Raw genomic sequence first — 23,816 nt, 5'->3', positions numbered from 1 at the left:
CTGACTTCTGTGACTCTGTTCAGCAGCCACTCTCCACGTATTAAACAAAAAATAACAGTTAGGATCAATCAAGCCGGGTTCCACCCTGAGATCTGGTTGTCCAGTAGTAACATCAACTGGGATCATAACAGTGAGTCCAACAATGGCTGATGATGCAAGAAATTGTATGTGATAAATGGGAACAACAAGCTCAATGGGTTGAATAGGTATTTCCTAATCCATGCTTTGCTTACTTCAGCAGACACGCAGTGACAATATTAAAAGGGCAGATAGGGAAGTTGGCCTGATGAGCGAAGATGCCATTCAGATCAACTTCACTGACGGAGACCAAAAGACTCCAGGCTCCATTCCCTGGCTGTGCTGAGTCAGTTCACTACAATTGATCTCTAGAAGGAAGTGGTGGCATAGTGGTAATTCAGAGGCCCAGGCTAATATTCTGGGGTTCAAATCCCACGATGGCAGCTGGTGGAATTTAAATGCAATTAATAAAAATCTGGAATTAAAAGCTAGTCTCAGTAATAGTGTCCATGAAACCATTGTTGATTCTGGTAAAAACCCATCTGGTTCACTGACGTTCTTTAGGGAAGGAAATCTGCCTTCCTTACCTGGTGTGGCCAATATGCAGCTCCAGACCCACAGCAATGTGGCTGACTTTTAACTGCTCTGTGATATGGCTTAGCAAGCCACTCAGTTCTCCAGGGCAATTTGGGATGGGCAATAAATGCTGGCCTTGCTAGCGATGCCCAAATCCCATGAAAGAATAAAGAAAAAAAAGCATCCACAAACTCAAGCAGGGGCAGTAGGGAACTGGTTTCCTATTCCAGGCTGCTATCCCACTATCTCCTCTGCTAATCCTGCTATCTATGGCCAGAATGACAGAATGAGGTGGATTGCCTCTGTGATGGAATACCCCTACATCGGAGCAGACCATTTAGCCCCTCGAGCCGGTTTTCCATGACCTCATTCATGACCTTAGTTGTGACCTTACTCTATATGCTTGTCTTTATACCATATCCCCAAGGTCTTTGGTTAACAAAAGTATATCAATCCTAGATTTAAAATTGATGATTGGTCTAGCACCAATCAATTTGTGAGTTTCAAACTTATGCCACCCTTTGTGTGAAGAGATATTTCCTAATTTTGCTATGGAAAGGCCTGGCTCCAATGTTTAGACTAAGTCCCTAGTTCCATCTGTCCTCCTTAAATAGCTTGAAAACATTAATCGAATCACCCCTTAGCCTTCTAAATTCCATGGAACATAATCTTGGTTTGCGTAATCTCTCCTCATAATTTAACCCTTGGATTGTGAGGGGAGATGGAATTCATTTTAAAAAAAGAGATGACAAAGGCAGAACAAAACAAAAGGGGTGTAAGGATAATGCCAGCAACTACAGACCAGTCAGTTTGAGTTCAGTGGTAGGGGAACTTCTGGAAACTATAGTTCGGGACAAAATCAATAGTCCCTTAGGTGTGGGATAATTAAGGAAAGCCAGCATGGATTCATTAAGGGGAAATCATGTTTAACTAACATGCTGGAGTTTTTTGAAATGGTAACAGAGAAGGTTGTAAGGGCAAAGCTGTTGATGTGGTGCATGTGGATTTTCAAAAGGCATTTGATACAGTGCCACACAACAGACTTGTGAGCAAAATTCTAGTTCATGGAAGTAGGCACTTGGATAAGAAATTGGCTGAGTGACAGGAAACACAGAGTAGTGATAAATAGTTGTTCAGATTGGAGGAAGGTCTGTAGTGGAGTTCACCAGGGGTCAGTGTTGGGACCATTGTTCTTCCTGATATATGTTAACGATCTGTGTTGTGCAGGGCATGATTCCAAAATTTGCAGATGATACGAAGACAGGAAACATTGTCAACTGTGATGAGGGTAATCTTTAATTTCAAAAGGACATGGATTGGACAGGCAGATGGCAGATGAACTTCAAAGCAAAGAAGTGTGAGATGATTCATTTTGGCAAGGAGAATGTGGAGACACAATATAAAATAAAAGGAGAAACTCTAAAGGTGGTACAGGAACAAAAGGGACGTTGGTGTATATGTATACAAGTTATTGAAGGTGGCAGAACATGTTGAGAGTGCAGTCAATAAAGCATATAGTATCCTAGGTTTTATTATTAGGGGCATTGAGTACAAGAGTAAGGAAGTCATGTTAAACTTGTATAAGGCACTAATTAGGCCTCATTTAGAGTACTGCGTCCAGTTCTGGGCACTATACTTGAGGAAGAATGTGAAAGCATTGGAGAAAGCACAGAGGAGGTTCACAAGAATGAACCCAGAGATGAACAGCTGTAGCTATGAGAATAGATTGAAGAGGTTGGGTCAGTTTTCCTTGGAGAAAAGAAGGCTGAGAGGAGGCTTGATAGAGGTATTCAAGATCCTGAGGGGTATAGACAGGATAAATAGTGAAAAATTGTTCCCTCTCAGGAGAACATCAAGAACTAGAGGACACAAATTCAAATTACTGGGCAACAGGAATAGAAGTGATGTGAGGAAAACATTTTTGACCCAGAGGGTGGTCGGAGTCTGGAACAAACTTCCTGGAAGGGTGGTGGAGGCAGGTTCGATCAAGGTATTCAAAAGGGAATTGCATTGCTATCTGAAAAGAAAGAATGTGCAAGGTGACGGGGATAGGGCAGGGGAGTGGGATTAGGTACACAGCTCTTTCAGAGAGCCAGTGCAGACTTGATGAGCCAAATGGCCTCCTCCTGCATTGTAAAGATTCTGCGATTCTGTAACCATAATCCCTGGCAGTAGCTTAATTTATTTTAAAGACAATCTGAGAACAAGACAATTTCTCTAAATATAGTTTGAAGTGGATAGTGTATTGATTCTGACTGCAATACAAGTGATGGATTAAAAGATTAAATAAAACAAAACAGCTGTCTCAGAGCTACGGGAAGGAACGACAATGAAAAACATCTCACTCCTTTTGGCCTTAAATTAATGAAAGAAGTGCAAAACGTGGACAAGTGAACCAGCACCGAGACCTGATTCACTGCAAGCATGCCCGACTACAATCCGTTCAATGTCAATCATTGCTATACAAGGCAAACAGTTGTGCAGTTCTGTCGAAGGGTCACGAGGACTCGAAACGTCAACTCTTTTCTTCTCCGCCGATGCTGCCAGACCTGCTGAGTTTTTCCAGGTAATTCTGTTTTTGTTTTAGTTGTGCAGTAAACCCTGATATATCAATCTGAAAATGTCAGCATGTTACAGTGCCAGCAGTGATCAATCTCTATTCCTAGGGAACAGAATGTGAGAGAAGTGCAACTGCTGGGTCTCTAATCCGCATATGCTGCAGTTTGAAAGCAGAAGCTTTGAGAAAATTCTATTTTAATAAGCCCCTCACTTGGGGAGTTTAGGGATTTGAGTGGAAGAAGAGAAACGGGATAAAGTTCATGATCAAGGTGGGCAAACATGGAGTGTGGAAGGAAAGACAACTGCAACTGGAGTGAGAGAAGGTCTAGCTACAGCATTGAGCCATAAGGGGGTGCAGAATAGGGCTGCCCTATTGAATCTCAGACTTCACAAACATCAAGGGCAGCCACCAAGAACCTGATGGTGGGGCAGGAAGGAAAGGAGTGTGGGGACATTCCTGACCAACACTCACTGGTCAGGGCAATGCTATAAATAAGTGGTCCTTTAATGTTAAACAAAAAGCTTAATAAACAATAAACCTTGTAAAGGCACAACAATAGAACAGAGTATCGAGGATACAAGGCCTCTAACCCTAGCTGCCATTGTTTTCTCCTCCACCTGTAACTGGATGCCCCAGTAGGTTGTTAACTCTCCAGAGTTCCAACTACTCCAGAAACCCTTCATTTATGTACAGGTATTTGTAGATTTTACAAAGTTGCTCTGAATAAATTCAGAGAGGCTCAGGATTTATCCCAAACAGGTATCAGTAAGCAATGAAAAGTGTTTTCTTCAGGGATTGTTTCAGAGCATAAGAAATCAAAGCAAGAGTAGGCCATTTGATCCCTCAAGTTGCTCCCCCATTCAATAGAATTATGGTTCACCTGATCGTGGTCTTAATGTCACTTTACTGGCAGCCCTCCATAACCCTCAACCCCCTTGTGGGTCAAAAATCTGTCCATCTCCAACTTGGAACATATTCAATGGCCCAGCCTCCACTGCTCTCTGGGGTAAAGAATTCCAAAGATTCCCAATCTTCAGAGAATAAATTCCTCATCTTTGCCTTAAATGGGAGGGGAGGCCCCTTATTTTGAAATTGTGTTCTGAGAGGAACCAGTTTTCGAGAAAATTGAAGAACATTGAATTTTGGACATTCTTCCTCCTGAGTCATTTTTAAAAGTTTGCAATATTAATTCGAGGCTGCAAATGTGCCCTTCTTCAAAAAAACCATGAGTCAAGATAGATGTCCAGTGGAGAACACCTGGAAAAGGAAGAGATACTTTGTATATCTAAGTTAACAAAGAACTGCTGTTGACAGGCTAAAGACTCTTGCTGATTGGTTAAAATCACCTGCCTAATCTTTGAACATCTTAGTATTTAAAACTCTCAGTCAGAGAGGGAGAGTGAGTTCTGGGTGCCTCTAAAGCAGGCTGCAAGGAAAAGGCTCACTCTCTCCCCCACCTGTATGAAACTTTCCTCAAACGTCTAATCGGAATAAATCATCAGTTTCTTTTTGAAAGTCTGCAAAGCTGTGGTAAGAGACGTCAAGGACAGTTTCACCAAAAAATCTGTTCCAAAGAACTTTCTGATCGATTGTGACCAGAATTCTGTTAGAGCAATAGCGTCGAGTTTGCTTTGAATTTTATCCTTTTAAGAAAAGAAACGTTCTTATCCTCCAGCCTCTTCAGGGGACTGTATTTGTTTTGTCCTGTTTTGTGTTTGTATAAGAGCGTTGGGGGGGGGGGGGGTTGAATATCTGTCTTTTTTAGAAAGGAGAAAAAAATGGTTACACTTCTAAATTACAACTTGTATGTTAACCAGTTTAAAAAGTAGTTTGTTTTATAATAAATCAATATTTTTTTGTGTTTACTGAAAGAAGCCTGGTTAGTCTTTTTATGCTGGGAATAACAGTATCAAAGATGTAGCAGCTGGCCAGCGTTGTGGATAAATTAAACTTTTTAACTTTTTGTTCCGACCTGTGGAGAAGTGGGACTAGAATTACCTGCACTCTCCTCCAAACACGGTCTGTAAGAGTCCCTTAGTTTAAATTCCCCCACAAGGGGAAACATGCTTTCACCATCTACCCTGTCAAACCCCCTCAGAACTGCATATGTTTCAATTAGCTCACCTCTCATTCTTCTGAACTCCAACCTTTCCTTATAAGGTAACCCCTTCATTCTAGCAATTAACCTAGTGAACTTCCTCTGAACTGCATACAATGAAAGTATATCCCTCCTTAAATAAGGAGGCAAAACTGTACTCAGTACTCCAGGTGTGGTCTCACCAATACCTGGTACAGCTATAGCAAGACTTCCCTTTTTTATACTTGCAATAAAGGCCAACATCCCATTTGCCTTACTAGTTACCTGCTGTCCCTGCATGCTAACTTGGAACTCACCAAAGCCCTGTACAACTGAAGCATAACCTCCCTACTTTTGTAATCAATTCCCCTCACAATAAATAATAACATTCTATTAATTCATGTACAAGGACACCTAGATTCCTCAGTACCGTAACATTTTGCAGCCTCTCTCCATTTAAATAATATTCTGCTTTTTTATTCTTCCTGCAAAAGGTGATAACCTCATATTTTCCCACATTATACTCCATCTGCCAAATTTTTGCCTACTCACTCTTTCTATCTTCCTCACAACTTGCTTTCCCATTCTGTCTCTGTATCGTCAGCAAATCATTCCCACTTTAAGATTTCCACCGTGTTCCAATCCCCAGGTACATCAGTTTGCAAAAGAATTTAGATTTTATAAACCGGATCACACCCATTCCCAAACTTAAATCTGAGCTAAAGATCTGAATGCAGAATTCACTAGGAACACAGCTACAGTGGTGTTTGGTTATCATGCTCAGCCATGCACTTGTTTTGTGCATTGAAGAGCCTTGGAAACAGAAATATTTCTGGTATTTTCTAATGATTATACTGTGTATTGGTTTCTGTAAAGCATCATGACCCCAAACAGGATCTTGGTCCCCAGGTCAATGATACTGCAAATATCTAACTTCAACACAAGCAGATGCAAAGAGACACATAAGATATTCATGAGATCTGTTGCCTCTGCCCAAATGGTGAGCATGCTTAAAGGACACTATTAAAAAGAATACACCCTGCATTAACCTTATCCTGGAGTAACCCATCTGAAGGCAATTGTAGGTGGAATTTTTTTTCCATTGCCTTTCCTGAATTCTTTTTGGAGCTCTGAGCATGTTAAACTGCTACAATTTCAAACTGATAAAATGACAGTCATTGCATTGCTCACAAAGCAATTTGGACCTCAGCTTTTAAACAAGGAGGTAAGTTTTGTACCTGTTTCCAAGCTGTGCGTTGGAACATCACCACCTCTGCTCACTTTCTCAAAATGATCTTCATCCACTCCTGAGATGTTATGCTGCCGCTTGACCATTTTACAGGGGCTGGATGGGGCAATGCTGGACAGTGACACTAAGGGGATGGCCTGGCTCTCCTGCAGCAAATGAAGCATTTACCAGAATCATAATTAATCCAAGGTTCGCACATTCACAATGGAGAAATTCCTCCACACATGCAAAGAAATGTATGCAAGGCAGTGAAGTATAGGCATCAAACCTAGTTCCTCATTTCCAGAATGTGTAGGTTATGCACTCATGATGTTCCCAGGAACCAATATCAAAGGCCTAATTTTAGTAACGCACTGGTATTAGCTCGTTAGTGAATAAAATGAGGGAAGTTAGGATGTTCCCTCATGAGTAATTTCAGGAAACACTGATATACAAATCTTAACAAATATTTTTCAAAAGATTAACGGAATCATATTCTCAGCTTTTACTGTAGTTGAGTGACTTAATGAATTGGATGGTGGCCATTCACTTTTAAACCTGAAGACAGAATCTATCCTGGATTGATGCATTTGTTTCCACCACTGAGATCAGTAGTCGAACCTCAACCTCTCCCCAGATTTCCTTCATTGAAACCCTCGTTGTTATTCAAAAACAATAAGTTGAGAGAAAGCTGGAGACAAAACATATGCAAGTTTTATGCTGCTCTGCACTTCGCTTCAGTGCAATGCTTTTCCGAGGATGTGTCATGATGGTTTTAACCCTGCTTGATTCTGATGGGCAGCAGCTGTCAGTGCTGCACGATCACCGTGAAGAATTAAACAGATCAGTTATATTAAGATAGCACAAATTAAATAGAAAAATTATCATTTCAGGAATTAATGAATTTCTACTTCTGGTTGATCTGAATCAATTGCATGAAGGACCTTGCTCTCAGTCTCATCTGAGCCATGAATCATAGTTTCCAGCTCATTTAACACATTTATTCCATGTGTTCCATCCACCTTCCTGAACAATATTAAACACACTGTGCAGCCTAGGGCACTAGATTTAGGAGGTGGAAACTATTAGCAATGTATCTAGACACTAACTAGATTTGGGATCAGTGGAGAGCTGAATTTATAGGTGTTTAAAAGAATGTTGCGACTGAGGATTGCAGACTCAAGCCTCTAGATACTCCCAGCATACAGCATGAAACTGTTTTATTGGTTGGGGGCCAGCAGGGGGTGGCAGATAGGCAGGGGGGCAGTGGTCGTGCTGGTGGAGACTGCAGTATGTTTCTTCAAATTACTTTCTGGTATCTGTCACTAAATTTTTGGAAGTGCTCCATTAAATCAATGAGGTATCCCCATTCCAAGGCAGATCCTGAACATTCACCAAGTCTGTCGAAACAATGAGCTACTTGGTGATTAGTATTCCTGGTGTCAACCTGCCTTTTTTCTTCCATCAGACCCAAGGTGTAGCAATCCTTTATTTCTTTGATTTCTCTCATTATGCCTTCTGCACATTTTGCATTTGCCATTTAACCACTTCTTCATCTCCACCTGAGCTCATTTAAATTTTTCTTTGCATGTGTTAATTGTGTGTGTTTTGGTGTTTTTTGTATATTCCCTTTTCCTCTTTTCTCATGCTCAGTTTTTTCTTAAATTTTGTTCATCCGTAACATCTTTCAGTTCTGAGGAAGGGTTGATATGTCAAATGTCAACCTAAATATTTCCTTAACAGAAGCTGTTTGACCTGCTGAGAATCTCTGACTTTTGCTGTTTTTGATCCAGATTTCCAGCATCTGCAGTACTTTGCTTTTGGGTCAAGATAAGGCAATTGCCCTCAAAAGAAAAGCCACTAATTTACAGTGACTGAACAGTTCAAATTCAGTTTTAATTACGTTAACTTCTGTGAGCTTCACTGCTGTTTTGGAGATCAAATTCATCAATTCAATATTATTCCATGAAACCTGTAAATCAGTAGCTTGCTCAGAAGCTAATGGGACTTTATAAATCTTTGGCGTTACCATACTTAAAATATTGTGTACAGTTCTGCTCACATTACAAAAAGGATATTTCAGCTAATGAAAAGATACAGAAGAGGGCAACCAGAATGATTGAGAGGAAGGCAGAACTGGATTGAAGAGTAATTATGTAAATTGAGCATGTTCTCAATGGAATAATAGAAGGTTGAGTGGCGATATGATTGCTGTTATTAGGATTCAGCAGCGACTAGATAATCTAGACTATGATGAGCTATTTCACCTTGCCGAGAACAATAGAAGCAGAGGACACAACCTGCGTTTGAATTCAACAGGCAACAATTTACTGCAAAAACAAGTGTGTGCTAACACCTCTCACTGTTATTTATGTGCAAATCAAACAGCACTTCAGGCTAACTTGGATGGACAAGTAAATACAAATATCTTGAAGTTGTTGTCTGAGATGTGTTCCTCTTTAAGCTATGAATAAACAGTATCTTACCACCTGGCTCCCCATTCAGATGTCTTGAACGGCATGAGGTTTCTGTACTTACAAACAGACTAAATTTGTCAGAGAATATTAGGGCTAGTCTATTTCATTCTAAATGTAACCTCATCTGGCACTGAAAATTAACTTTTAGAAGTGTGGAGTCACTTTTCTTCAGCTTTTTATTGTTGGAGACTTACAATAAAAAATATTTTTCCTTACTTTTTCTTTGGGCAGGATTTTCCATCCCTGCGGAAAGTCAATGGACCTTTGGCTGGGCTGCCGAATCTCCTGCGGTTGGTCCTGCCATAACAGGGCAGAAAATCCCGGCCTTTAACTCTTTTTCTCTCTCCCTCAATTCAATCTTTCTTTCGATTTCTGTATCTGATTTGACAATGCATTCACCATTCTAACTTCTGATTCAGATTCTGTGCCGCTCAGTAATAATTCTTCAATTGAACTGGTTAAGGAAATACAACCAGGAGTTTTTGTGATGCAGTGGGTAGCATCCCTGTCTCTCGGCCAGAAGCTCCAGGTTCAAGTCCCACTCCAGGACTCAATGGCCAAGGGAGGCACATTCATAATGCGGTCAAACAGGTTAAGTGCCAACTGGTAAATCCTTCCAACATATACCAATGCCAGACAGTAAATGCAGGAGAGCGTCCTGGTCAGCCTTGTGATGGAAAGAAATTGGAGTCTCTCCCATCACTATCCATAGCTCCAGGCAACAACACGCATGTAAAAGTATACGTTGCCACAGCAACTCAGACTCCAGCTGGCCGGTGTGGATCAGATTGGTGTCAAAAGCATGTGGTTCAATCCCCGTTCCGGCTGGGGTGGAGTTGGGACCTGCCTCCTTTACCTACCCATGGTGGAGATCATGGCAGTGTGGGTCAGACCTGCCTTTGGGCAGAAAACTGAAGAAGATGGTGATGGTACACAGTTAACTGCCCTGTTCACACAGGCCCATATACTCTGGCAAGGGTGTCATACCTGGTTCCATCAACCCACTTACAGCAACTTGCCATGCGAAAAATCATGGAAATTAAACCAGCAAGGACAAGTCTAACTAATGACCGTCCTTGGCCTGCTGCGTTGTTCCAGTGAAGCTCAACGCAAACTGGAGGAACAGCACCTCATCTTCCGACTAGGCACTTTACAGCCTTCCGGACTGAGTATTGAGTTCAACAATTTTAGATCATGAACTCTCTCTCCTCCATCCCCACCTCCTTTCCAATCCCCCTTTTTTCCAATAATTTACATAGATTTTTCTCTTCCTACCTATTTCCATTATTTTTAAATGTATTTCCATCCATTGTTTTATCTCTACCTTTTAGCCTTTTTCGATCCCTTCCCCCCACCCCACCCCCGTTAGGGCTATCTGTACCTTGCTTGTCCTTCTTTCTACCCTTAATGTCACCTATTAGCACATTCCTTAGATAATATCACCGCCTTCAACACCTCTTTGTCCTTTTGTCTATGACATCTTTTGGCTATCTCCACCTATCACTGGCCCTCTATCCAGCTCTACCTGTCCCACCCCCCTTAAACAAGCTTACATTTCACCTCTTTTCTATTTTTCCTTAGATCTGTTGAAGGATCATACGGACTCAAAACGTTAACCATGTTTCTCTCCGCAGATGCTGTCAAACCTGAGTTTTTCCAGGTATTTTTATTTTTAATGACTGGTGCTGTTAGTTTGCTGGCTGCAGGAAACTCTGTCCCATTACTAGTCTGTGAAACTTTATTTCAGTGGTCAACTTACGGAACAGATTCTCTAGAGAGACTGTGCAAATAGCGCTGATTCATTCAAATGCAAATTAGATTTCAGAAATAAAAAACATCCTTGATGCTGTATATGCATTATTTGAGACAGGAAGGGGTAAGTGTAGCATACTTGGGAGGAACAAGTGACCTTGGACCTACGGTTCCCAAAGCTCTCCACCACTGGGGTTTTTCTCATATCATGTCTGCATCTGCTGTAACTCTTTCGAGTACAAACACGTTTCAATCTGTTCCTATTCAGATGAAGTTACATTGTTTCATTGTTTGCCATTGTGAGATTTGAACTCTTGATCTTGGGGTTACAAACCCAGTACCATGTACCATAACCACTTGGCTATTTAGGCCAAGCCTGCATCTGCTGTAGACTAACTGATGGAGGTTGATTGCTGTGATTAGTCAATAACTTCAGTATTGCATCATGCCATTACCAGAAGGAAGGTGACTGACTAAATTAACTTTGATCTTTTATAGTCTAGCAATTCCAATGGCCAATTACTCTCTCCAATGTTCATTTGGTTTGGGTAACAGAGGATCACACAAACACACCAAGTCCCTTCAGTTCTAAATTAAACAATTTAGTTTGAAGGGTTTTAAGTTGCTGGGAACCAACCCTGTTGCCTGTGATTCAGCGTGAAAGTCTGATAAAATAATTAAAAAGCTTAGCTCTTGTTGTCTAGCTTGTTTTCTTTAATCCCAACTATGAGTAACCAATCAATGATAATAGCAGTCCCAGCATGTGATACCCTCCTAAAGCTGTGATGAGTCATGAGGCAACAATTCAATACTATAACTCTAACTTTTAATATGACAGTAAATATAACTCACGTCAGCTACACCAAACATCAGTATCCCAAAGCAACATATGAATGAAATTCTGCAATAGTTGATTTGCATTTTAAAGCTGAGTGGGCAAGGGTATCTTTCCCATTTTTACCACATACCGAATTGAAAAGTTCCTTGGTCAGGCCTAGATAGTTGTGTAAAGCCAGGAATGTCACTCTCTGTAAGCGCACCATGATTATCTGAGAAAAAAAGAAAGCAATGTTAGTCTCAGAGAGCACACTGGTAGATGTGGAACTACATCCCCTTAGTGTCCCGTGATACAATTACAGCTTTCCAAACTGGAGTTGCAGACGGAAAATGAGTTTTGAACTATATTAATACTCAAAAATACTGACGATTACTAGACTGTCATTGATGGTGGAGAAATTGCACCTCTGGAGAAACACACAGGTATAACACTAAAATGCACGTTACATTTGCTTAATAAGCTCAGGGACAACATCATTGTGGAAATTTTGCAAATAGCAAGGCATAATATTATTCCAAGTGTACGTAAAAGTTTTTACACCATGATTAATGGCAATTTCACTCAACGCCATTGGCTGAAACAACTCTTGTGGTCATCAGGTTCTTGTCATCTCCCCTCTGGTTCTTTTGCCAATTACCTAAATCAATGTCCTCTGGTTATCAATCCTTCTCCACTGCGAACTGTCTCTCCTTATTTACTCCATCAAAACTCTTCATGGTTTTTGAACACCACTAACAAATCTCCCCTTAATCTTCATGGTTCCAAGAAGAACAACCCCATTTTGGAGAGGAGTCATAAGGACTCGAAATATTAACTCTGTTCCTCTTGCCACAGATGCTGCCAGGCCTGCTGAGTTTTTCTAGTATTTTCTGTTTTTATTTCAGGTTTCCAGTCACTCTACGTAGCTTAAGCCCCTCATCTCTGGTACCGTCCTAGTCATCTCTGCTGCACCTTCTCCAAGGCCTTGACATCCTTCTTAAAATGTGCTGCCCAGAATTAGACACAATGCTCCAGCTGGAGCTTAACCAGTTTTTATAAGGTTTAATAAAACTTGCTTGCTTTTGCATATATCTATTAACAAGACATTTTTAATAGTTTTCTCAACTTGTCTGTCATCTTCAAAGACTTGTGTATTTTCATCCCCAAGACTCTTTGTCCCTGCCCCCCTTTTAAAATTGTACGGCTTAATTTATATTGCCTCTCTTCAGTCTTCCTACCAAAGTGCCTAGGCACATTTTACCAGTGTGTCTATGTCCTCCTGAAGTCTGTTGATATCCTCCTCACTGTTTACAACATTTCTAAGTTTTGAGCTATCTGCAAACTTTGAAATTAGTAGTTCAAACACCAACCCCTGAGGAACACCACTGTATACTTTCCTCCAGTCTGAAAGAACAACAACAGTAAAATCCAGCCATTCACAGGAGTTACGTTCCTGCGAAAGCTTGCAAACGGTGAAATCGCAAACGATGAACATGCTTTTCAATGGGAGTCAATTAAATCCAGCAATCCAAGGACGGCCTTTGTTTTGTGCAGTTACTGCACAGCAAATTGTGGTGGTACCTGTATACAGAGATGGGGAGCCTCTGAGCAATACAAGACAGGCGTTGAAAATTTTAAAAAGAGACAATCTTCATTTAAGAAAAAAACGAATCACCTCAAAACTGGCAGACAAAATCAGTGAACATTTCTAAATTGAAACAAGCCGTTATTGCAGCTCTGGACCAAGAGATTTGAACATTTCCAGGTTAATCTCTCTGTTCAGACTGCACTTCAGCTACAACTATTGCAGGCACTGCTTCTCACAGCTGTCACAAAGGTGCTTAAAAAAATAATAGAATTAAATGTCCGCAGCCAGGGCTAATGGAAGGAATCCGCTTCCAGAGACTTTGACACCATCTCCCCATAAAAAAGTGCTGACGTCTGTTTTGTCATGGCTGCCCTCTCCTCGGGGAAAGACGAGGGAGGGGGCAGAAAACACGGATCAGCAAACATTGCTCACGCAGTGGGTCATGTGGTGTACAAAGACTTTAGCGCGGGTAAGCAAATACGCGAACAAGGAAGTCACAAAAGGCAGAACTTTATTGTATTTACCACTATTCTGCTTTCCGTGCCATATTTGATTTTGTATCCAAGCAGCCGTTGCCCCTTTAATCCCATGGGCTTCAGTCTGCAAACGCGTCTATCATGTGGACTTCACCAAAGGCTTTTTGAAAGTCCATATACACAGTACCAATCACAGACAGCTGATCCACCAACCATAAATGTGAACATGGGAGAGTGATGCAGGAGGTTGGTCTGGTATTACATCCCTGGGATCCAGACAGCGTTAAGCCACAACAGGAGCAAGTCATTAGGCTGGCCAGCAGTAATAACCCCCACTCCCCCCACCCCCATCTGCAAACAAGGACTCAACTCAGCAATGCTATCAAATATTCAACTGTACCTGCACTGCAGCAGTGCTGTTTTGAAAGTACCAATGTATTCTTACCTGAACCACTCTGATCAGGGTTTCTGGGTACTTCTGAAATACTGACTGAAATGCACTGGCTGGCAAGCGCAGAACAGTAGATGTGCACACTGCCCGGGCAGAGACAGTTTTATATGGAGCAGGATAACCCTGAAAAATGAACATGACAATAATACTTCAGTAAACTAATAAGCTATATTTTAAGACATCTCAGATATGGAACTGCTACTCTTAATGAGGTCTCATCGAGGTGTTTCAGCTCATCTGGGTAAAATAGCTGAAGGCGGCTACAAGGTGTGGAGATATGGAGGGGAGAATCAGGAAGGCAGGTCATGTTGCTTGAGTGAAGCAAAATCCTTGAGGAACAGTTTCCCAATTGGGTTGGCTTCAATTTTATGTCAAGATAATTTCATCACAGGCCTAAGGAACAATGCAGCAGAAAGTGAGTTTTGTATCCTTAGGTAGGTAACATGCAATTTTATAAAAAAAATTAGGTGTCACACAATGGTCCAGATGTAGAGACAATGCCCAGTGTAGGACAAAGCTATGAACACCAATGAGATTTATAATCAACCTTCTCATCTGTGCATATTATCTGACCTCAGCAGTGACTGGAGCATTACAATTGGTTTCAGTTACCCAAGCAAGTAAAAGGTTGGAGGTGACTGAGCAAGATAGCGAGCCACCAATCATTATCCAATAATTTCTGCTGAATTGTGTGTGGGAGAGACAGCTGAGGATAGGAACAGGCTCAGTCAACAGCCTACTGGCTGTCACTCGATCAGTTCAAGTGAAGAGTGACAATTTGGGTGTTGGGGGAGTGGTGGTGAGGGGTGGTGGAGGACAGTTAACAAGAGTGTTCTTAACCTGTATGACCCAAGTGAGGAAAAAAGCAAACAGGAGCTTGCATCTGTATAACGCCTTTCACAATCACAGGATACTCCAAAGCACTTTACAGCCAACGAGGCATTTTTCAAGTGTGATCTCCATTGCAATATAGGAAATGTGACTGCTTAACAAGCAGTGAGTTAAATGACCCAAACATATGTTCTTGTTCAGAGATATATATTGGCCAGGACAACAAGGAGAACTTCCTTGCCTGCCCTTCTTCAAATAGTGCCACGGGACTGTGGTTTAATGTCTCACCTGAAAGACAGCATCTCTGACAGTGCAGCATTCACTCAGTACTACACTGATGCTTGAGCCTGGATTTTATGCTCAAATCTCTTAGAAACCTAAACCCACAACTTTCTGACTTAGAGGTTTATTCATTGTTGTACTGCAGGAAATGCATCAGCCCATTTGCACACAGGAGGCTTTCACAAACAGCAATTAAACAAATGAACAGGTCACCTGTTTCACAGATATTGGTAGAGGAATAGTAGAAAGGGCTTCAGAAAATAGTATCATGGAATCTTTTACATCCACCTGAGGGGACAGCTGGTCAAGCATCTCCAAAGTGTTGTACTTCCTCAGTAGAGCACTGAAATGTCTGCCTAGATAATGTGCTCAAGTCTCTAGAGTGGGACTTGACCTCACAACCTTCTCATTCTTAGGTGAGTGTGCTGGATGCAGTAGGGGCGAAAACTGGAAAAAGAATGCATGCACAATATTGAAAGTGAACCAATATTGATTTGTCTACAGCAAGAAAAGGTTCACTCAATCTGGTGAATGTGATCTTCACAATACAGTACATTATCAGAAAGAAATGATTCTTTCCCAACATACTCACTCATTGAAATAAATATTCTTGTTTGGTCAAATCAGAATTGAACACAATAGCAGTGCTATTCAGTCAAAACAAGTGTGATCGTATCAAATAATTGAATTGTGCATATGCTACAAACTCGAGGTTTAGCATTGATTTTCAAACAAGCAGTAAGCTCAAGTCTAATACTGTTGATAATACAAAAACTTTGAAGATTTCAGTTCTTAAAAGCAAAATTAGCTGCTTCCGGATCACAGCTACACCATGTCACTGAACTAATGAAATCTAGAACACCTTTCAGCCTCAATATACATCCTTGTCATGGTCATTGCTGACGAGAAAAGCTAGTCAAGTGACAGTGTCCAACTATCTCACACAAGAGAACTATGTCAAAAATAGTCCTGGCTGTGGTTAGGTTGAAAAATTGGACTTTGGCACGGTGCTAAAAACCAGTTTTTCAGTTTGGCAGATTTGCCTGCTACTTGCAAGGCAGGCAGTGGGAATAATGACAAAAGAAACCTGGTAATCTGAAACTTATTTAAAAAGAATGGATGGAATATAGTATTATAGATAAATAAAAGATAAAGGGAGCAGAGGAAGCTGAAGACAAAACAAAAGATTATCAAATCATTTTTGTTAAGTGCATATTTTGTTCCTTCAGGGTTGTTACAGCATTAGGAGGTAATCCTGCCATGTTTGAGCTTTGTTGCTGTAATATTGACATTTGATTCATTAGGATGGAGAGAGCTGAAAACTTCTCTTTAAAAAATTGGCTAGACCAAGAAAACTGTAATCTCTCTGGACATGCCAGCACCTGAGATTTAAGACATCAGACTTAATATGCAATGCAAAATAAACATTCATGTTTATGCTAATGCATCAACACAACAAAATAGGGAACAAAATGCAAGGCATAACACAATGTGGACAAAAATATTCCAGTTATGCAGAACATATGCAACAAGATGACAAACTGCTCATCATTGAATAATTCTTTTTGCATTATTGATTGCAAACCTATTAGAACAGGCAAATATCAGGCCAGACACGGATACTATTGTTCCAGGGGCTAACGTTTAGCGTTGGCAATGAAATTGGATATGAAATGAGTGCTTCTTAAATGTATAAGTGATCAGGCCTGAAGACCCAATACAAGTCAATCAAACTCAAAACACATATGAAGAACTTCCTGCCAAAATTATTTGGTAAGTTTACTTCCCATTATGGAACAGATAGTTGAGATATTATAATTGGCCTCAAGGCTCCTGGTCTTTCAGAGGTGGAAGTTGGATTCAGTCATAGTTCCTGCATCTGATCAGTATCCAGTGACACCTGCTGGAAAATTCATATGGGTATGCTGGATGAGGGCAGGATTGTAGCAGATTCGGATATGCCCCAATATCCAGTAGCATTCTGGCAATCCCCGTCTGGGCCCTACATGCTGGCTGAGGTAATTGCCAACTCTGTTGGTATCTACACCAACAGGAATCAGGCTTAAAGTTAAGGAAGGTTTAGCTAGTAAAATATGAGATAGTTGGACCATAGACATGAGGGCATCTAACTTCAGTAACTGCATGGGGGAAAAAGCATATTGTACTCTACATAATAGGAGCACAGAGTCATCAAGATTTGTGGAAAGAACACACATTTCTATAAGTCAAAAAATTAACATTGTTAAATATTTTTCCAAAAATTAGAGCAAGTCTGAGCAGCCCTGTCAAAATAAAATACCAATCCAACTGTCCCATAGTTAAAGTTACATGACACACAGCTGGCAACTAACATCCTCATTAAAATGGCCAGCATGTTGTGCACTATTTACTCACAGTGATGACATCCAGAATACTGAGAAGACTGTGCACACTGTCACCTGGCAGAACTTCTTTCACCACAACTTCAGTACCATCCTGTTCAAACAAAGAACAAAAATTTAGACATCCATTCATGTAACTATTCAATTAATCCTAACCATTCCAAAATGAATATTTAAATCATTACCTGACACAGTTTATCAGTATACCACGGTATTGCAAGAGATTGGTATGAGCACAATTCATCAAACTGTTAATTCCAATGCTGAGCATGCCAAAAGATGGAGAAAAGTGGCAGCATTGGTGAATTACACACCGTTAAGGTATCCTTAAAACACATCCTTTTGACTTAATTTCAACCACCCCTCCTGATTTAATTCCTCTTAGCTAAGTGTCTGTTTTCCTCCTGTCTCCTTGGGACATTTTGGAGCTTTAAAAGTGCTGTAGACTGCCTTCTCCTGACAAAGGGATGACAAAGATTCAACGATCAGGCATTCTTCCTTCACACTCACTCGCTGTCAGCAGCTGGTCCAAGCTGTCAACCTTGCCACTTCTTGGGCAAGGAATGGCACAAGGAGCCTTACAATGAGATCAAAGAAATTCAATGCAATGGCAGTGCTCTTGTGTTGTCCACTCAAAGACGGTCACAAGGTAAGTAAACGCTGTTGGTGGATGTCATTCAGCCTATTTCAGTTCGCCCAACCAAAAAGAAACACCTATAATCACACTGTTACAGCTCTCATTTGGCTTCCAAATGACTTAAAATTTCTGCCTCCATTACCTAGCTAGAAGCCTAGTCTTTGCGTGAAGAAGAATTTCAGTGATATTTTTGCTAAATTTGTCTTTCATAAGTTGAATGTGTGCCTCCTTGTCCTACTGTCACAGATTACCTTGTTGCAGAATTAGGAATATAGGAACAAGAGTAGGTCGTTCACCCCTCCAGCCTGTTCCAACATTCAATTAGATCACGGCTGATTTGTAGCTTAACTCCACCCATCTGCATTGATCCCATAACCCTTAATACTCATGCTCAACAAAAATGTATCTATAATATTTCTTTATTTTATGTGGTTTAGTTTCTTAGTACGTATCTTATTAGATTTCGAGTCATTTATCTCAAGATGCTCCTGATGTCAACCATGATAGGACAGCACGAACTGAAGGTCCAGACAAGAAACAATTTGAGTTTTGTCCAGAATGCTCTTAGTAGCCAATAATAGAACGTTACTGAAAGAGACCTGGGGGTCACTCTGGTCAAGAGTGAAGAGGCAGTGGAAATCCAAGAAAAGGGAAATTCATAGCATGAAGGCTATTCTGTGATTCTTTGCAAATACCTGGCTAATTTGTAATGCAAAAAGTAATTAAAAGCTGACCCATATTTCACTATTAGATATGCTCAGAGTCAGAAGACTTATATTCAAGGGCCTGAGCATGTGATTCAAACTGGCACTCGTGTGTTGTTTGTCAGAAGTGGTGCCATTCTGTAGTTTTAACTCTCAATCAAGGCCACATTTGCCTGTTCAGGTGGTTAGATTTGGCAGTAAAGATTTCATGGCATTATTCAAGGAGGAACGGTAAGCTCTCCTTATATCCTGGTCAACATTACATCCTCAACCATCACCAAAAGTACACTAAAAGCAAAATACTGCGGATGCTGGAAATCTGAAACAAAAACAAAAATAGCTGGAAAAACTCAGCAGGTCTGACAGCATCTGCGGAGAGGAATACAGTTAACGTTTTGAGTCCGTATGACTCTTACGGACTCAAAACGTTAACTGTATTCCTCTCCGTGGATGCTGTCAGACCTGCTGAGTTTTTCCAACCAAAAATAAACTTGCTGGTTATTTACATCATTGTTGTTATAAGGCCTTAATGTGTACAAAGCAGCTGCCACATTGACCTTCAAAACAAGTTTGTTTTATTTCTGAGGACACACGTACACAGATCTTCAATTCTTACTTTCACTGATAACAAGCCATTTGGTAGATTTGCTTTGCTGCTGCACCCACCTTGCAGATGGTAGACAATTTGCTTCTACTTTACTTCGGTCTTTCTGAAGAGTTTTTCTATTTTGAGTACTTATGCTAAGGTAGTAAATGCTATCATGAAAGATATGGCCAGAATAAGCTACAAAGCCCTTAAGGAGCTAGATCAGCATCGGTACAAATAAAGGGCATTGGCTTAGGTGAGTTAACAAGCCGGAAAATTTGCTGAACATCAGGAGAAATACAGTCAGTATCATAAGCCAAAGAGGTCTTGTGGTCGAGTGGGTAGTGCCCCTGCCTCGGAGCCAGAAGCTCCAGGTTCAAGTCCCACTCCAGGACTTGGTGGCCAAAGAAGATGCATTTGTATCGCAGCCAAACAGGCTGAGTATCATTCTGTAAATCCCTCCAACATATGCTGATGGCTGGCAGTAGGAGTGGGACAGATTCCTGATTGGCCATGTGATGGAAAGAAAATTGGAGCCTCTACCATCACAATAGACTACGCCATGCATGTAAAAGTGCATGTTGCTACAGCAACTCTGAGTCCTTGTGGGGGCCAGTTGCCTTTGTTGGCTAGACGACCGGTGCGGATCAGATTGGTGCCAACAGCATAGGTTTGATCCCTGTTCCTACTGGGGTGAATTCAGAACCTGCCTCCTCACCCTACCCATGGTTGAGATTGTGGCTTTGGGTCAGAGCTGCCTTCAAGCAGAGAATTGAAGGTGATGATGATGATAAGAAGCTGGTGGGGGTGTGTTAGGAGCTGGATTACTAGTATAGGTACAGTCAGTAGTATAGGGCACTGGCTAGGAAGAGCTACTGAACTCAGCAGTGTGAGGAAGCTGGCTTATCAGTAGAGGTAGTCACTAACACTAGCCATTGGCTTGGAAGAGCTACAAAGCTCAACAGTGGGAGTGATTTCTCAAAGTGTCCCACACCCTGCAAGGATACAGAGTGACACATTAAAGGAGCTGAATTAACATGGGCAGAGTAATTAGTAATCGGGTGGGAGATTCTACCAGAGATAGTCAGTAGCAAAGAGCACTGGCTGGGAGGATTTACTCGGCCTGACAATGTGATTAATTCCTCCATCGCAGCTGAAGCACTATGAGTAATTACTGCCGCTCAATGAAAACCCAGCTTCATCACACACACCAAACAGTGCAACTCCTCAAAGAGAGCAACTCCAATGTGATTAGACTGCTTAAACATAACTATTAAAAGAAAGAAAAGAGAGCTTATTAAAATTAGGTTTGACTTTTGATGTGAGCCAGAACATGCTACTGATTGACAGTATTTGAATAAAACAATTCTAAATGGTTTAAGCTGTTCTTTGGTAGAGAGAGAGAGCATGTTCTTACATTCTCATTAATGCAGAGTTCCAGCCTCCCATCCTGTACCACATAGATGCTGTCGTCAATCTCGCCTGGACGGAAGATGTACTCCCCATCGTGGAACTGCACAAAGAACATGTGTTTACACAGTTCCAGAAACAGTGGTTTCTCAAAGTGTCCCAACACCCTGCAAGGATAAAGAGTGACACATTTTGCACTGAAATACAAATAACTGAAGCTGTTACGTACATGCACAGCAAGTCCACCTGCACCTGTAATATTAGATTAACACTACACTCACACTGACCTTCATTCGTGATACACAGCAGAGCCACAGTCATGTGTAGGGTCAGCTTTGTAAGGGTCTTCATTCAGTATCCTATTATATAGTTGATGTTAACCATGCCATGGTATGGGAGCATTAACTGGAGGCCCATTGAGAAAAAAGAATCTGATAAGAGTTTCATCCCAGTTTGCTCTTGTGAGCCTCCTAAAGCCAATTTGGGAATATCAATGGCATTTAGCACTGTGATAAAAACAAACTGCTGAAAAAGCAGCCATTCCCTGTAGGCCAAGTTCATTGCTCTCTGTCAGGTCAGCTACTGGACACCTTATAATTGCCAACAGGAAACCCTTATTGTTTGATTGGTTTGAAAGGACAAGAACAAAATTATATATTTTTATATATGTTGACCATGTGATGACTCTCACTTGGAGGGGTCTTGAGTGTTGAAATCTGCTGAGAACAGATTTGGTCTTTGTTGTGATGTACACTCCCACCTCCCCCCACTCCCCATCCCCCAAACACTATATAGGCTATCCCTGTCCAACAATGTGCTGTCAGAAGTTGCCTGCATCAGCAGAGCTGCACCTGAGTGAAGGTCAGAGCCTTATGTTGAGCAGTGGAGAAAATCTCCCGGAATGTGACTCTGGATGAACATATGCTGCATATCACAGATGTAATTAAAGAATTCAGGAGAGTCAGCCTGCTGTAACCACACAGCACTAGGGGGCAGCTTTGATGGTAAGAAAACAGGGCTCAAATTCTTCTTCTCTACTCTCCTTAAGTTCCATACTCTTGTTGTACAGAGTTCCTTCAGATGTTGACAGCCTCCAACACTTCAGGGAACAACACTGTCAAATTGCCATTCTTTATGCATGGGCCTAGTCACCAAGTGCAGGGAGATTATTTTATGATTTTTCAATCGAGTCTGCTCCTACCCTCGCCCATTGAACATTTTCCAGCAGGATTCAACAGCAGGGACCCGAGCTGCTTTTCTCCTCTTCACCAGGGTGACAAGGAAGTCAACGGCAGCACTCCTACCCAACTAGTGACCCAATGAGATTAGCTTTTTCATGCGCAGATAAAGGATCAAATCGGATTCCTCTGGACTGCATGGCTTAATATTGCACTGGATTGTCAAGGTACAGGACCCAATTTTTAAAAATGACCAGAAGTTCGGGTCCTTCATTTGAACGTGCAAATTATCAGGTCAATTAGATTAGAAAAATTAATGCGTAGCTCAAAAAACTGATGTAGGAAAAGAGGTTTCCTGTTCAAGCAGTACTGGCGTCAATACAGGGGAAAGCGGGGATTGTGCCATTGGGGCAGTCTACACCCAAATCATGCTGGGCCAGTGACCTAGCAAGCCGAATAACTAGGGAAGCAGAGAGGGTTTTAAACTAAATAGTGGGGGCAAGGGATCAAATTTGGAAGATGTGGCAAATCAAAGAGTAGAGACAAGGCAAGAGAGAAAGGTATCAAAATGGGAAATGATAAACAGAACGTGATAGGAATCTAAAGGTACATCAGCAGATAAGGCTAGAGATTACAAAAATAAGAAAAGGACAGAAGTAAAGGTTCTGTACCAGAAAGCACATAGCAGTCGAAACACAACAGATGGAACTGATAGTGCAAATGGAAATAAATAAATATGATCTGATAGCCATTATAGAGACATGGCTGCAGGATGATTGAAATCTGAATATTGAAAGGTACATGACATTTAGGAAGGACAGGAAGCCCGGAAAAGGTGGAGGGGTGGCTCTATTAATTGATGATGTATTAATGCAATAGAGAGGGATGACCCAAGTTCAGGAAATCAGGATGTAGAAGCGGTTTGGGTAGAGATGAGAAATTATAAAGGCAAGAAGTCACTTGTGGGAGTGGTGTACAGGCCCCTTAACAATAACTACATGGTAGGACAGCATATAAAGGAAGAGATAATGGAAGCTTGTCAGAAAGGTACGGCTATAATCATAGGAAATTTTAATCTACATACAGACTGGAAAAATCAGATGGGCAAAGGTAGCCTAGATGAGGAGTCCATAGAATGTTTTCAGGATAGTTTCTTAGAGCAGCACATTCTGGAGCCAACCAGAAAGCAGGCTATACTGGACCTGGTTTTGTGCAACGAGATAGGATTAATTGATGATCTCATAGTGAAGGTGCCCCTAGGTAACAGTGAACATAATACGATTGGATTTGTCATTCAGTTTGAAGGAGAGAAGAGTGGGTCCAAGACTAGTATTTTAAACTTAAATAAGGATAATTATGAGGGCATGAAAGTGGAGCTACCCAAAGTGAACTGGCAAATTAGGTAAAGGGATTGGTCAATAAAGATGAAGTGGCAGACATTTAAGGGAATATTTCAGGATACACAGAATAGGTACATTCCAACGAGAAAGAAAAATTCCAAGGGGAGGACCCACCATCCTGGTTAACTATAAAAGTTAAAGATAGTATAAAACTGAAAGAAAAAGAATATAATTGTGCAAAGGTGGGTGGCAGGTCAGAAGACTGGCTAGATTATATAAAAAAAGCAAAGAATGATGAAAAGATTGAAGGGGGGGGGGGGGTAAAAAATCAGAGTATGAAAGAAAGCTAGCTAGAAATATTAAAACAGAGCTGCAGGCTGACAAGTGCCCGGTTCCTGATAGATCTCACCCTAGGGTCTTAAAAGTGGCTAGTGAGGTAGTTGATGG

The 23,816-nt window shown here is 41.2% G+C and overlaps 1 protein-coding gene across 3 annotated transcripts in view; it reads right to left on the bottom strand.

Annotated features, from left to right (window-relative positions):
• pnpla7b (patatin-like phospholipase domain containing 7b) overlaps positions 1–23,816 on the bottom strand; it is a 395,228-nt gene that overhangs the window by 322,122 nt on the left and 49,290 nt on the right. For all 3 annotated transcript variants that reach the window (XM_041193028.1, XM_041193027.1, XM_041193030.1), the window contains 5 exons: positions 20,859–21,018; positions 17,528–17,608; positions 14,015–14,143; positions 11,657–11,737; positions 6,470–6,626 (listed from right to left, as the gene is read on the bottom strand). In XM_041193028.1, the coding sequence (XP_041048962.1) occupies positions 6,470–6,626; positions 11,657–11,737; positions 14,015–14,143; positions 17,528–17,608; positions 20,859–21,018 (608 nt within the window). The remainder of the gene's footprint in view (positions 1–6,469; positions 6,627–11,656; positions 11,738–14,014; positions 14,144–17,527; positions 17,609–20,858; positions 21,019–23,816) is intronic.

Source organism: Carcharodon carcharias, chromosome 8 (genome assembly GCF_017639515.1).
Source record: "Carcharodon carcharias isolate sCarCar2 chromosome 8, sCarCar2.pri, whole genome shotgun sequence".
Lineage (NCBI taxonomy): Eukaryota > Metazoa > Chordata > Chondrichthyes > Lamniformes > Lamnidae > Carcharodon > Carcharodon carcharias.
The sequence above is the reverse complement of the archived record's forward strand: the minus strand, read 5'-3'. Positions and strand labels throughout refer to the sequence as shown.